We start from the raw sequence: 15971 nt of genomic DNA on the forward strand, positions 1-15971 counted from the left end.
CACACACACACACACACACACACACACACACACACACACACACACACACACACACACACACACACATTTTCATACATTCAAATGGATTGGGAACACTGCAGATTCTATTCCAAATTAAATCATGAAGAAAAAATTATCAAATTTATTATTACTTTACAGGCTATTCAAAAAATAGCAGTGTCTACATTTTTAAAAAATATTTCTGTATTGATTTTTAAGAGTGAATTTTTTTTCTTAATTGTTAAATTATTGCTTAGAGCCTGTGTATGTGTTTTGCGATTTGAGGGTGAGATTTTCAAGAAAAATTCTAAATGCATTTAAATTAGTCTGTCACCCTAGTTTGTATTATATAACAGCTGAGTGGATCCTTGTTATTAGATTGGTGCTTTGTATGTCACATGACATGGATTAATTCATCCAATTTGTGTTGCATTGCATTTAGAGTGCAGCTTGGTGTTGTGTGGGCCGCTGAAGAGGAGGTACTGCTGGCCCACCACCACCAGAGGGCGCCCTGCCTGGAGTGCGGGCTCCAGGCACCAGAGGGCGCCGCCACCTTACGAGAGCAGACAGGGTGACAGCTGTCACCCATTACTGGACACAGCTGACTCCACTCAGGACGGGGGTATATCATCAGGACGGCGTCTCCACCTCAGTGCCGAGATATCGCCTTAAGACTGAGGTAACGTTCTCTGCATTCATATTCTGAATAACCAGCTAAAACTTGTTAAACCTTTTCAGGACTGCTGACTACTGATAGCTAAATTGCTTGGATAAGTACTCACCTTCCTGCTATATATTGAGTGAGAGGTGGAGGCGGCTTCTCCCCTCTCCGTTACTGGGTGCTGTCGCATCCACACCTGTGTGTTGTTGCTCTCTCCCGCCAGCAGTACCGGATCCGACGAGCGGAGGCAGTGGCCACCTGGGAATTCGGGACTTGGCGGTTCCAGTATTTCCAGGGTTCGGTGGCAGAGGAGATCTGGGTGGTTCCGGTTCGACTGAGACGGACGTCTCCTACCTTCGAGCCTGCCCACACGACACCAGCAGATTCGACCCCTAATTGTTAATTGTTGTATTCGTTGTGCTCGTTTCACAACAGTAAAACTTGTTATTCACCTTTCTCCATTGTCCGTTCATTACGCCCCCTGTTGTGGGTCCGTGTACCTACACTTTCACAACACTTGGTTCCATTTAGAGTGCAAATTTGGTTCCATACGTTTGGTACCATTGCACTCTGCACGCACACACACGTGCACACGTCCTCTTGCACACACACACACACACACATGATCGTGCACGCACACACAAAACAAATCCACTGTGCTGTCTGGAGGCTGTCAGCAGGAAGAAAGAAAGAAAAGCTGGACTCATTTCTGATGTGATTTTTTTTTTTTTTTTTTGCTGCACTGAGGTTGTACACAGTCTTTTTTTTTGGTCGTACATGCACGCACAAGTGCCAACCAGGTTGCATGTGTGTGCACGCGCACGCGGGGGACAACGACTCTCCCGAGACATAATTTGATTGAGCTAACTGATGCTGCTAATTCTTGTAAGATATACAAGTATATACGCACACACACACACGCACACACACACACACACAAAACAAATCCACTGTGCTTTCTGGAGGCTGTTAACAGGAAGAAAGAAAGGGACAACGACACAATGATTTGATTGAGCTAACTGACGCTGCACACACACACACGCACACACACACACACACACAAAACAAATCCACTGTGCTGTTTGGAGGCTGTTAGCAGGAAGAAAGAAAGGGACAATGACACGATGATTTGATTGAGCTAACTGACACACAGACACACACACACACTCCACTACGCTGTAAGCCATCTGGATGCATGAGGACCTGTTCACATGAAACACTGATGTGATTTTTGGCTGGACTGAGGAACTACACAAAGTCTTTTTTTTTTATGGAAGTCCGAAGTCAGTGCACAGCATCACTGAACTACACGTTACAGTGGAACACCAAAATGTAAGTCCCTTTTCTGCTGTTTATAAATTAATAAAATATCAAATGACAAGGATCAATTTTAGCCTTTAAACAAATAATGAATATTTTTACGTTCTTTCAATGGAACAAATATTTCATGAGGTGAAAGCTGGAACATACCATTCAACGAGGCCTATTTGTACACTATATTCAAGTCACTGGGTGCTAAGGACCCGCTAACTTTCCCTGTCATGTCAGACTCCATGAATTCTCTGAAACAGTCACAATGCGAATCGATTCCTGACCTGCGTATATCTAAATAATTGTTTCTCTGAGAGTTTATCACAAATGCCTGTATATGCTGTCTGTGTTCAACAGCATTTATCAGCCAAGCATGCATCAGCAGCTTAGGGAAGTGTGCAGTGTCTGGATTGTCTCTATACTCAGACACATGACAACATTACAGCCAGTCAATAAACAATCAATGATGGCCTATTGTTTTCATGCTATAAGGAAGCATCCTCATCCTCACATGTGACAATATTGGTCCCATGAACCAGGCAAAAAAAACAACAACAAAAAAATGCATCTCTGTCCATATATTAAATGTGAAATTATGAATAAAAATGCAACTACTCATTGAAGTGCAGTGAGATCCTAAGACGTTACTCATGTCATGTTGCTTCATCAATAGTTCCATCAGTGTGGTAATGTTTTAAGTTTTTTTTTTTTTGTCATATTTTTTAAAGCTTTATACAAATTTTGTACAGAACAAACAATAAGTAAAAATGTCTGGGTAACACATTGCTAATTGTTTTTCTTATAAGAGTGCCATTTTTCCAGTTTTTTAACCATCTGTGGTTCCTGCAGTCTCAGTCTGTGTGAGTTTTTCCACTGAAATGACGTCTTCTGTAGCTGCTATCCATTGGTCTTTTATTCACAGAATACACTGTTCCATTGAAAGACAATTTTAGTGTAACACATATAGTCCGAGTCAAAAGGTTGGACACACTTTCCTATTCAACTGAATTTATAGCTAAAGAACACCTGTGCCTGTAAAGAAAAGTGTCTGTTTGTAGCCTTGCCAACAAGGTCTTTTTACCTGATGGACAAACAGCGAGCCCAGGAATATTCTGATCTCCAGACACAAAGACATTCTCTGGAAGGAGGTGCATCAGGGAAACCATAGCAGGGTGTTTTTTTACCAAACACTCCAAATGTGTTCCATCGATTATCTTCAGTAAAGTATGGTCTGGAAAAACACATAAAACAAATGTTAAATATGCATTTTATAAAAAAGATGGTAAACTACTATGCAGATAAACAAGACATGACATTCCATTCCACCAGCGCACAGAAGCCACCCTAAGAAAAGTGATCCAGCTATTTTGGTGTCTTGTAAAATTTCCACAGAAGCAGCTGATAGCATAACATGACACACACAGACACTTCCAATTTTCAATAATTCATCTGGCTGTTGGTGACCTCAGTACAATGTTCCATTACACACAATGTGCACATCCCAGGTCTAAACTGAAATGACACCCAATCAACTTTAAAAGAGGCTCTGCCTGAAGTGCTCTGTGGCAGAGATGAAGAAGAAAAAGTGTGTGAAACAAGACATGTTTTTGTTCAAGTAGGCCATGGAACAATACGCGATGACCCCGCGTATCCTGTCATCGACGCAGAGGAACGCCACAATCTTTCATTCTGACAGGGTTAATGATCTCATCTTCAACAACATCAGGGACAACGCAGGAAGCTCCATACATTCACAAAGATATTTTCAACAAGACGACAGTGATGTTAAGTCACTGCAGAAAATTCAAAGTCAATTAAATTAATTTAGTAACCATGAATGGCAACAGTGAAACAACCTATGTCTTAAATAACATGATAGCAATACATAATCCTGCTACAACATCATGTAAACATGACAGTAAATATGAAAAAAGGTGATATATTTAAGTAAAATGCATGATTTTGTAACCTCTGTCTCTCCTTTAACATGTGGCTAGGGCATTCATGTCAGGTCAGAGTCAGCATTGATCCTCCTACTGGTAACAACGCAACCCAATCTGCAGCATCAAAACTGGCTGCCTGACTAGCGCTTGCAGTGGTAAGGAGGGTGGCATGACAGCCACCGGGACAAAAAAGAAGACCTGTCAAAGGGTGGATGAACTCCTTGGAGGTCAGCAACCATCATGTTCTTATGTTTTTATATATATATATATAAAAACACGGCATTTTATTGAATCCCTCTTTTCAAGCAGACAATACAAGTATGATCCGTCTGTTCCTCTGTAGATGACCCATGGTCACAGACATACAGTCATGAAATGACATGAATGAGAAGCAGTGCGCTTTTATCATGTCCACATCTGCTGGCGGCGTGTCGGGCCAGCCCCACACTCGTGTCCGGCACAACAAATGTGTAATCATGCAGAACAGAGCTCACGTGGGTGACGTGGCATTCAGATCGCCCGCTGTGTGTTATAATCCGATGGTCCATTTCACGTGGGGTAGCCTGTCAATGTGTGCGTCATGTGCACAGTCACTGCAGCCCATTGCAACAGTGATATATGGTTTTATGTATGTCCACATGAGGACAGCAAGCAGACACACGCGTGTCACAGTGGGTAGTTGTTAGTTCATCTCCATCCAAACACGGTACGTGTTCTCCAGCTGGGACGTCCAGAACCAGAGATCTCCACAGCCCCTGTCAGTTCAGCGCACACACCAATGTGTCACTCTGTGTCTGTTTGCAAAGCCACACTCATGGGGGCACATAGACAAATTTCACATCCAGCTCGAAAGTGATCGTCTGCTGACTGTTTTCATGCTAATAGTGCGAATGCCCACACATTTTCTAAGAGCAAAGTGAGCGGTGTTAGATATGCATGCGTGTCACCTAGAATTTGGCTGACACCTGCCGCAAGAGGGTTTGATGGGCTTTCACAGCACACACTCTGTCTTTCTGCCGCTGGTGTGCGCAAATAGTTGTACCAACATGTGTACGAGGCACTGGAGTCAGCTACGATTTTACACATACTGCATACAATTCGTGCTTCATGCGCACTTCATGTGCAATTCAACAACATTCGTACTATGTGTGAAGGAGCCCTAAGGCATTGAAATAAATTTTTCAAAGTTTCTACAAAAAATGTTTCTAAAAACAAATTCTACGATAAAATGTATATACTCTTTTAATAATATACTATATATATATATAAATATATTTTCTTCCATGGTGTTATGCATTAAAATACTTTGTGCAAATATTCTGCCCAACAACACACAAGTACAGCTAGACATCCCAGCCTTGGTGACCGCATGAACCAAAAAGAGCTGACAGAGACCTGCAAATCCTTCTGGCTTTAAGTTGTGTGAAAAATTATTAATTTTCCAGCAGAAGAATACCTCTAAACATGCATCAAAGCAATGGCAAGTCTGTTTGAAGTTCAAGAAGGGATCATTTCGAAGAGTTTCATTTCCCTGCCAAGTTACCACACCTGAACCCTGAAACACTTTACAGAAAATGTAAAACAAAAAAAGGCGACATACTTTAAACACCACAAGACACTGCTGGAAGTAGAAAGTATATTTTACTCCTATTATGGAACACTTATATTGTTTTTTAAAAATAAGTTTTTTTTAATAAAGTGCAATTTAAAGTACTTTTACATCATGTATACAACCCCTGGCAAAAATTATGGAATCACCGGCCTCGGAGGATGTTCATTCAGTTGTTTAATTTTGTGGAAAAAAAGCAGATCACAGACATGACACAAAACTAAAGTCATTTCAAATGGCAACTTTCTGGATTTAAGAAACACTATAAGAAATCAGGAAAAAAATTGTGGCAGTCAGTAACAGTTACTTTTTAGACCAAGCAGAGGGAAAAAAATATGGAATCAATCAATTCTGAGGAAAAAATTATGGAATCATGAAAAACAAAAGAACGCTCCAACACATCACTAGTATTTTGTTGCACCACCTCTGGCTTTTATAACAGCTTGCAGTCTCTGAGGCATGGACTTAATGAGTGACAAACAGTACTCTTCATCAATCTGGCTCCAACTTTCTCTGATTGCTGTTGCCAGATCAGCTTTGCAGGTTGCAGCCTTGTCATGGACCATTTTCTTCAACTTCCACCAAAGATTTTCAATTGGATTAAGATCCGGACTATTTGCAGGCCATGACATTGACCCTATGTGTCTTTTTGCAAGGAATCTTTTCACAGTTTTTGCTCTATGGCAAGATGCATTATCATCTTGAAAAATGATTTCATCATCCCCAAGAAAAGTGTCCAAAATAAACGTAAACCTGTGCATTTATTGATGATGTAATGACAGCCATCTCTCCAGTGCCTTTACCTGACATGCAGCCCCATATCATCAATGACTGTGGAAATTTACATGTTCTCTTCAGGCAGTCATCTTTATAAATCTCATTGGAACGGCACCAAACAAAAGTTCCAGCATCATCACCTTGCCCAATGCAGATTCGAGATTCATCGCTGAATGACTTTCATCCAGTCATCCACAGTCCATGATTGCTTTTCCTTAGCCCATTGTAACCTTGTTTTTTCTGTTTAGGTGTTGATGATGGCTTTCATTTAGCTTTTCTGTATGTAAATCCCATTTCCTTTAGGCGGTTTCTTACAGTTCGGTCACAGACGTTGACTCCAGTTTCCTCCCATTCGTTCATTTGTTTTGTTGTGCATTTTCGATTTTTGAGACATATTGCTTTAAGTTTTCTGTCTTGATGCTTTGATGTCTTCGTTGGTCTACCAGTATGTTTGCCTTTAACAACCTTCCCATGTTGTTTGTATTTGGTCCAGAGTTTAGACACAGCTGACTGTGAACAACCAACATCTTTTGCAACATTGCGTGATGATTTACCCTCTTTTAAGAGTTTGATAATCCTCTCCTTTATTTCAATTGACATCTCTCGTGTTGGAGCCATGATTCATGTCAGTCCACTTGGTGCAACAGCTCTCCAAGGTGTGATCACTCCTTTTTAGATGCAGACAAACGAGCAGATCTGATGTGATGCAGGTGTTAGTTTTGGGGATGAAAATTTACAGGGTGATTCCATAATTTATTCCTCAGAATTGAGTGAGTCCATATTTTTTTTCCCTCTGCTTGGTCTAAAAAAGTAACCATTACTGACTGCCACAATTTTTTTTCCTGATTTCTTATAGTGTTTCTTAAAGCCAGAAAGTTGCCATTTAAAATGACTTTAGTTTTGTGTCGTGTCTGTGATCTGCTTTTTTCTACAAAATTAAACAACTGAATGAACATCCTCCGAGGCCGGTGATTCTATAATTATTGCCAGGGGTTGTAAATCAATCAATCAATCAACCAGCCATCATATTTCTTCAAAAAGATAAACATTTCAGTTAGAAGAACCTACTGAAAGCACTCCATGCAGTGCTTTTAAACCATCAACACATTTTTACGTGTGCCAAAGACGTAATAAAATGACCTGGGTTTATTTGTCTGTCTGTCTGTCCGTCTGGTTGTCTGTCTGTTAGCAGAATTATGTCAAAACTACTGCACAGATTTTGACAAGATTATCACCACAGATAGATATTAGGCCATACAAGAACCCATTAAATTTTGTCGTTGATCCGGATGCGGTGTCGCAGACCGAACAGTCTCCCCTAAAAAATCTGTCCGCCCTCCCTTCACTGCGCATGCGTCATTAGCTGCGGTTCATGGATTATCACCTTGTTTCTGCTTAAAACTGCACTTGTCATCATCTATCTCAGCAACAGGTATCTGAAGCTTTTGTACAACAATCATTTCCACCTAAATTCAGCATTATTTCATCATAAAATATGGAGGAAGCGATCAGAGCATTGCGGCAACAAGAGCTGCTAGCTGATGCATTCACTGCACGTTGGTCATTTCAAAGCGTCACCGAGTTTCGCTCATTTCTGCTTAAAACAGCCTAGTTTCTGCTTAAAACTGACTTTAGAATGATTTAAGATGGGGGAGAGTATGCTCCCCCCTCAGAGAACAAGAGAATAGCTGCGCCCGCCCCCGACACACATACACACAATTTCAACATCTTCATGTGTTTCTTTTTATTCTTTTACACATCTTAAACACATTTTAAAAGTATTTGTGCGTTTTAAGGAGCTGTCTATGCATTTACACATTTTACAGCCTTTGTAAATATTGTAACCCCAACCACCCACCTCATTTTGGCTTGTCAGTATCTCACAAATAAAAAGTGAAATTTCCCTTTGATGGGATATAGAGGTTTAGAGGGGGTTAAACATGGTTTTAAAGAACTTTATATTCTTTCACACCCTTTTCAAACATTTTAAACATGTGTTTTTAATGAACTTTCTATTTTTCTACTTTTGCCTTTTGTCATATTTTAAACATTGTCTTTAAAAAAAAAACATTTAAACATCTCTGTGTGTTTTTTAAATGTCTTTGGCATAACTAACACATTTTAACATAAATAATATTAATATAATTCAAACAGGGATGGGTATTGATAAGATTTTATGTGCTTATCGATCTGATTCCTTATCGATTCCCTTATCAATACCTCCTGCAAATTTTCTGTGTAGGCTTTACAGGTTTTCTATGTTAGCAACATTTTATTGAGTCTTAAAGTAAATAAATATGAGATTGGTCACTGGATCCTTGATCTCTGGACATAGTGTAAATAAAAATAAAATCTGTAGTTTTTGTCAAAAGCATTTCCTTTCAGACATTAATTGTATGAATGTCACTCCATACCGCTGAGCTGAGCTCTTGCAGATGGCTCCGCTGCAAGTTAACATCAATGTAATTCATAAAGAGCACCGGACATCTCATTTTGGGAGGAAAAAGTTTTAGTCTGTTGTAGTTTGCCGTCTGTGTTACAACATTTGGAAAGAGGTGTCATTTGATTTAAAATGGTGATTCACTTTGAAATTATTAATTTCGACTGGACTCTAACTTGACTTGGCAGAGAGCGGCGCAGCGTTTGGAGCTGTGCGAACGGAACAGAGGATGATTCTCGTTTCTTTCCTGCAACAAGAGTCCCAGTTAGTGACTTTAATCTGCACAAAAGTGGCTCACGATTGACATTTTTAAATGGCGCCTCACAGCCTGAAAACCACTGATTTAAGATGTTTTACCTTGTCATTTGATAATAATCCCATTAATCCATTTGATCGCTTTGGGTGAAGAGTGTCCATCTCAGAAGAGCTGCTGTGGTCCGAAATGATGCATGCGCAGTAGAGGCAGGGGGGATCAATTTTTAGTGGGGCTGTTTGGTCTGCGACATGGGATCCGGATTGGCAGCTGTCAGAAATCTCTGATTGCTCTTTTTTTTCTCAACTGTTTTACCTATTTTTCACGAGACAAAACACTTCTCACACAGCAAATTTATGTTAAGCATCCAGTGATAAAGGAACTCAGTTGAACATGTTCAAGCTTTGGTGTTAATTTCAACCACAGATACTTCACATTGTCACACCTTAATAATATTAATAATTATAATTCAACTGTACAGTTTTGTTTAACATAATCCATGTTGTATGTGGGTGTGAAGCAGTAGTGCTACAGCCAAGCAGTTGGAAAAAAACAAACTTGGAGCCTTTGTGAAGGTTTGTGTGAAGTTTGTCTGCCTTCATGTCTGAGGACACGTGGCTTAGGAAAAGGCTCAGTGTTTTAAAGATGACATGCAAAGGTCCAGAAATATACATTTTCCTCAAAGGCTGTTCTATATTAAGTCAGAATCATTGGTGTATTGGGCCCAGATCAGTCTGTGCTAATTTATTTTATTCCTTATTTGGTCACACATTGCTCTTAAAATATCCCCCTTCTGGTGAGAGTGAATGATGCTGCAAGACATCATGGCATGGATGGTCCATTATCAAATGCTTTTGTTCACAACGGCGGAGGACACAAACACAGATGTGGAAAGCATTTAATTCGATATTTCTCTGTCGATGATGATGAAATGGACCAAACAGAGGAGATTTTGACAACGGAGAATCAAGGGGGTGTATAGTCTTACAGGTCCGAGCCAGAATGGTCAGAAGGAGAAAATTCAGGAAAAGAATCACACCAAAACAATGACAGTAATAACGAATGGAGCGGCAATTCCCTGCCAGGGAAGCCAGGCATTTGGAAGACCAGAAAGGTAAGCAATTTGGTTGTGTAATCGTTATTTGTCTCACCAAAATTTGAATTGGGTAACACATTGGACCACATGCCTTTGATGTATGATAAAATGAAGCCTCTGACAGACTGCATTACAATATGTGCCATAAAATATTTTACTGTATTGTGTGACGTGCACTCTAAAACAAAAGACTGATGGATTTCCAACTTTTAAATATGTACATAGGTCACACATTATCAGAATGTGTTCTTTACCTTTGGAGTAAATGCTAGCAGTGGCGCTAACCTCCTTCAGCTTCAGGAATTAGAAGAGCCACTATGATGGACTTCAGCTTGTTTATGTCACTGTCCTCAGTGAAATACCAACTACATATGATTATGTGGGACCATCCCAGTCCTTTCACACCCTCTTGACAAATCAAGCCCATGTCTTGCTTCTTCTCCATGGGAAATTCATTAAGAACAACTTCAATTTATAGGATTATAGTTGTAGTACATGTTACCAAAAAGTATCTGGTGATGGATCACTTTCTAACCCTCATGCTAAGTAGTTTGTGATAGAGTACTGCATAGCCATGGTACATAATTATACGTTGTCCTGTGTTGTAACACCCATGTTTAATCTCTTGCAGAATAAATGTGTGAGCATTGCTCACTGGCAAGTTGAGTAAAATGTCTGGCACTCATCCATGCTCACACATCTCGTCCACAATGGCCTACACTGACTGCCCTGCACCAGGCTGGGACATCAGCTGGCCCAGTTCAACTCCTCCATAAGTCCTCATCCGCTTCCTGGATATACACGCCAGCACAGCCCACCCTCCGCCCAACACAGCTACTGCCATTACAGCCTCTGCGGAGAAGGTGAAACAGCCCACTATCTCATCGGCTGGCTCTAGCGAGGAATGGTCCTACGTCTCACAAAGGTGGAATGACTATCAAGCGGGTACACCTTACTGGACAGGACGTTGTATACCAGCTCCTGGAATGTTGTGATGATTCGCTGAGGAAAGATCTCACCCGCACATCCAGCTCTCTTTCAAGCAGTACTGAAGTTGGTCCTTCAGACCATAAAAACGCTTGCTGTTCACCAGGAAAACATCATGGTAGCTCACGTCCAACTTCACAATATGTGGCAGGACAGGGATGAACATGTTAGAGCATTTGTCAGCCGCTTGAGAGGACAGGCTAATGTATGCAATTTCTCGATTACATGTCCCAAACCTGGCTGTGCAGAGGATATGGACTATAGTGATAATATGATACGGGATGCACTGACACGCGGAATCTGTGATGATGAAATCTGTCTCGATATCCTTGGTCAATCCAATCAGAAACTGACGTTAGAGAACAGTATTCAAGCAATAGAGGCCCAGGAAAGCGGCAAGTGCTTGGCCTCCTCCTTGGTGGTGACACAGCTACTGCAGCAACCATCAGATCCTACAGGTGTCAAGAGAGGTCACTTTAACAAACCAGAAGTAGCAACCCTCCCCATCTTAACCAGGGCAACCCCTTGTGTGATTACTGTGGCAGGCAAGGGCATACTGGCAGCAGGAAGGAACACATGAAGACATACCTTGCCTATAATCACACATGCACCATGTGTGGTCTACTGCAGCACCATGAGAGTGTCTGTTGCTGTTCACAGTGGCATAAAGCCCAGGAGTCCCCCCTGGCCCCAGGCGGTGCCACAGCAGTGTTTGAAGATCTGTGCTCCGTTGAGGCCCTCTCTTCAGGCAACGGTACCCACAACCCTCCCAATGATGTCAGGCCCCCCAATGCACCTCATGATAGATCCGGATGCTATCCGGACGCACTGTTGACTTCCAGGCGCTTACTCGCCATGCAACCAGAGAAACACACCACACCCAGGCGCCATTCCACCAGGCTCGCACCATTCTGCCAAATAGTAGGAAAACTGTGTTCCATGCTTGGAATGGGTATCATAGTATCCCACTGCACAAGGACAGGCACTTGAAAATGTTCATAATGCCCTGGGGTCGATATCGATATCGCGTCGCCTCTCAAGGCTACGTTGCCTCAGACGATGCATACAGTCGGCGCTTTGATGAATTCATCACCGACATCCCTCAAAAGGTGAAGATCGTCGATGACACTGTGGTGTGGGCTGATGACATCCATGGCAGCTTCTTCCAAGCTGTTGACTGGTTCGACACCTGTGGACATAATGGCATCATTCTGAACCCCCCCAAGTTCACATTCGCCAAAGAGTCTGTTGAGTTTGCTAGCTTCCAAATTGGCTCCAACAGTGCGAGCCTGCCATAAATCTATTGAGGCCATTCAGAACTTCCCGTCCCCGTAAAACATTCCGGACATGCGTCGCTGGTTCAGGTTGGTCAGTCAGCTGTCATATGCCTTTGTGTCTGCAGAGAGAATTTTTTCAATTTATTTCATTTACACTCAACAAAAATATAAACGCAACACTTCTGGTTTTGCTCCCATTTTGTATGAGATGAACTCAAAGATCTAAAACTTTTTCCACATACACAATATTGTGTATATGGAAAAATAAAAGGCCACTCTGAAAGGTGCAGTTTTATCACACAGCACAATGCCACAGATGTTGCAAGATTTGAGGGAGCGTGCAATTGGCATGCTGACAGCAGGAATGTCAACCAGAGCTGTTGCTCATGTATTGAATGTTCATTTCTCTACCATAAGCCGTCTCCAAAGGTGTTTCAGAGAATTTGGCAGTACATCCAACCAGCCTCACAACTGCAGACCACATGTAACCACACCAGCCCAGGACCTCCACATCCAGCATGTTCACCTCCAAGATCGTCTGAGACCAGCCACTCGGACAGCTGCTGAAACAATCGGTTTGCATAACCAAAGAATTTCTGCACAAACTGTCAGAAACCATCTCAGGGAAGCTCATCTGCATGCTCGTCATCCTCATCGGGGCCTCGACCTGACTCCAGTTCGTCGTCGTAACCGACTTGAGTGGGCAAATGCTCACATTCGCTGGCGTTTGGCACATTGGAGAGGTGTTCTCTTCACGGATGAATCCCGGTTCACACTGTTCAGGGCAGATGGCAGACAGCGTGTGTGGCGTCGTGTGGGTGAGCGGTTTTCTGATGTCAATGTTGTGGATCGAGTGGCGGTGGGGTTATGGCATGGGCAGGCATCTGTTATGGACGAAGAACACAGGTGCATTTTATTGATGGCTTTTTGAATGCACAGAGCTACCGTGACGAGATCCTGAGGCCCATTGCTGTGCCATACATCCAAGAACATCACCTCATGTTGCAGCAGGATAATGCACGGCCCCATGTTGCAAGGATCTGTACACAATTCTTGGAAGCTGAAAATGTCCCAGTTCTTGCACGGCCGGCATACTCACCGGACATGTCACCCATTGAGCATGTTTGGGATGCTCTGGACCGGCGTATACGACAGCTTGTACCAGTTCCTGCCAGTATCCAGCAACTTCGCACAGCCATTGAAGAGGAGTGGACCAACATTCCACAGGCCACAATTGACAACCTGATCAACTCTATGCGAAGGAGATGTGTTGCACTGCATGAGGCAAATGGTGGTCACACCAGATACTGACTGGTATCCCCCCCCAATAAAACAAAACTGCACTTTTCAGAGTGGCCTTTTATTGTGGACTGTCTAAGGCACACCTGTGCACTAATCATGGTGTCTAATCAGCATCTTGGTATGGCACACCTGTGAGGTGGGATGGATTATCTCAGCAAAGGAGAAGTGCTCACTATCACAGATTTAGAATGGTTTGTCTAAATCTGTGATAAAAATCTGTGATCTGTCTAAATCACCATTTCCCTCAACAATATTTGAGGGAAATGGTGATATTGTGTATGTGGAAAAAGTTTTAGATCTTTGAGTTCATCTCATACAAAATGGGAGTAAAACCAAAAGTGTTGCGTTTATATTTTTGTTGAGTGTATACAGCGCCAAATCACAACAAGGCTGCCTCAAGGCGCTTCACACAAGTAAGGTCTAACCTTACCAACCCCCAGAGGAAACAGTGGTAAAGAAAAACTCCCTCTGAGGAAGAAACTTCAAGCAGACCAGACTCAAAGGGGTGACCGTCTGCTTGGGCCATGCTACAGACACAAATTACAAAACAATTCACAAAATGAACATACAGGAAATGTTGCCAGTGCACAGGACGGTTTCCAGAACAGATACCACACCCCCCTTGTGTGATTACTGTGGCAGGCAAGGGCATACTGGCAGCAGGAAGGAACACATGAAGACATACCTTGCCTATAATCACACATGCACCATGTGTGGTCTACTGCAGCACCATGAGAGTGTCTGTTGCTGTTCACAGTGGCATAAAGCCCAGGAGTCCCCCCTGGCCCCAGGCGGTGCCACAGCAGTGTTTGAAGATCTGTGCTCCGTTGAGGCCCTCTCTTCAGGCAACGGTACCCACAACCCTCCCAATGATGTCAGGCCCCCCAATGCACCTCATGATAGATCCGGATGCTATCCGGACGCACTGTTGACTTCCAGGCGCTTACTCGCCATGCAACCAGAGAAACACACCACACCCAGGCGCCATTCTACCAGGCTCGCACCATTCTGCCAAATAGTAGGAAAACTGTGTTCCATGCTTGGAATGGGTATCATAGTATCCCACTGCACAAGGACAGGCACTTGAAAATGTTCATAATGCCCTGGGGTCGATATCGATATCGCGTCGCCTCTCAAGGCTACGTTGCCTCAGACGATGCATACAGTCGGCGCTTCGATGAATTCATCACCGACATCCCTCAAAAGGTGAAGATCGTCGATGACACTGTGGTGTGGGCTGATGACATCCATGGCAGCTTCTTCCAAGCTGTTGACTGGTTCGACACCTGTGGACATAATGGCATCATTCTGAACCCCCCCAAGTTCACATTCGCCAAAGAGTCTGTTGAGTTTGCTAGCTTCCAAATTGGCTCCAACAGTGCGAGCCTGCCATAAATCTATTGAGGCCATTCAGAACTTCCCGTCCCCGTAAAACATTCCGGACATGCGTCGCTGGTTCAGGTTGGTCAGTCAGCTGTCATATGCCTTTGTGTCTGCAGAGAGAATTTTTTCAATTTATTTCATTTACACTCAACAAAAATATAAACGCAACACTTCTGGTTTTGCTCCCATTTTGTATGAGATGAACTCAAAGATCTAAAACTTTTTCCACATACACAATATTGTGTATATGGAAAAATAAAAGGCCACTCTGAAAGGTGCAGTTTTATCACACAGCACAATGCCACAGATGTTGCAAGATTTGAGGGAGCGTGCAATTGGCATGCTGACAGCAGGAATGTCAACCAGAGCTGTTGCTCGTGTATTGAATGTTCATTTCTCTACCATAAGCCGTCTCCAAAGGTGTTTCAGAGAATTTGGCAGTACATCCAACCAGCCTCACAACTGCAGACCACATGTAACCACACCAGCCCAGGACCTCCACATCCAGCATGTTCACCTCCAAGATCGTCTGAGACCAGCCACTCGGACAGCTGCTGAAACAATCGGTTTGCATAACCAAAGAATTTCTGCACAAACTGTCAGAAACCATCTCAGGGAAGCTCATCTGCATGCTCGTCATCCTCATCGGGGCCTCGACCTGACTCCAGTTCGTCGTCGTAACCGACTTGAGTGGGCAAATGCTCACATTCGCTGGCGTTTGGCACATTGGAGAGGTGTTCTCTTCACGGATGAATCCCGGTTCACACTGTTCAGGGCAGATGGCAGACAGCGTGTGTGGCGTCGTGTGGGTGAGCGGTTTTCTGATGTCAATGTTGTGGATCGAGTGGCGGTGGGGTTATGGCATGGGCAGGCATCTGTTATGGACGAAGAACACAGGTGCATTTTATTGATGGCTTTTTGAATGCACAGAG

The 15971-nt window shown here is 42.9% G+C and overlaps 1 protein-coding gene across 1 annotated transcript in view; it reads right to left on the bottom strand.

The window, feature by feature from the left end:
- Window positions 1-15971, bottom strand: part of nphp4 (nephronophthisis 4) — an 804312-nt gene that overhangs the window by 640814 nt on the left and 147527 nt on the right. The window contains exon 5 of the mRNA XM_034171910.1: window positions 3054-3203. Within this exon, the coding sequence (XP_034027801.1) occupies window positions 3054-3203 (150 nt within the window). The remainder of the gene's footprint in view (window positions 1-3053; window positions 3204-15971) is intronic.

Source organism: Thalassophryne amazonica, chromosome 6 (genome assembly GCF_902500255.1).
Source record: "Thalassophryne amazonica chromosome 6, fThaAma1.1, whole genome shotgun sequence".
NCBI classification, from domain to species: Eukaryota; Metazoa; Chordata; class Actinopteri; order Batrachoidiformes; family Batrachoididae; genus Thalassophryne; species Thalassophryne amazonica.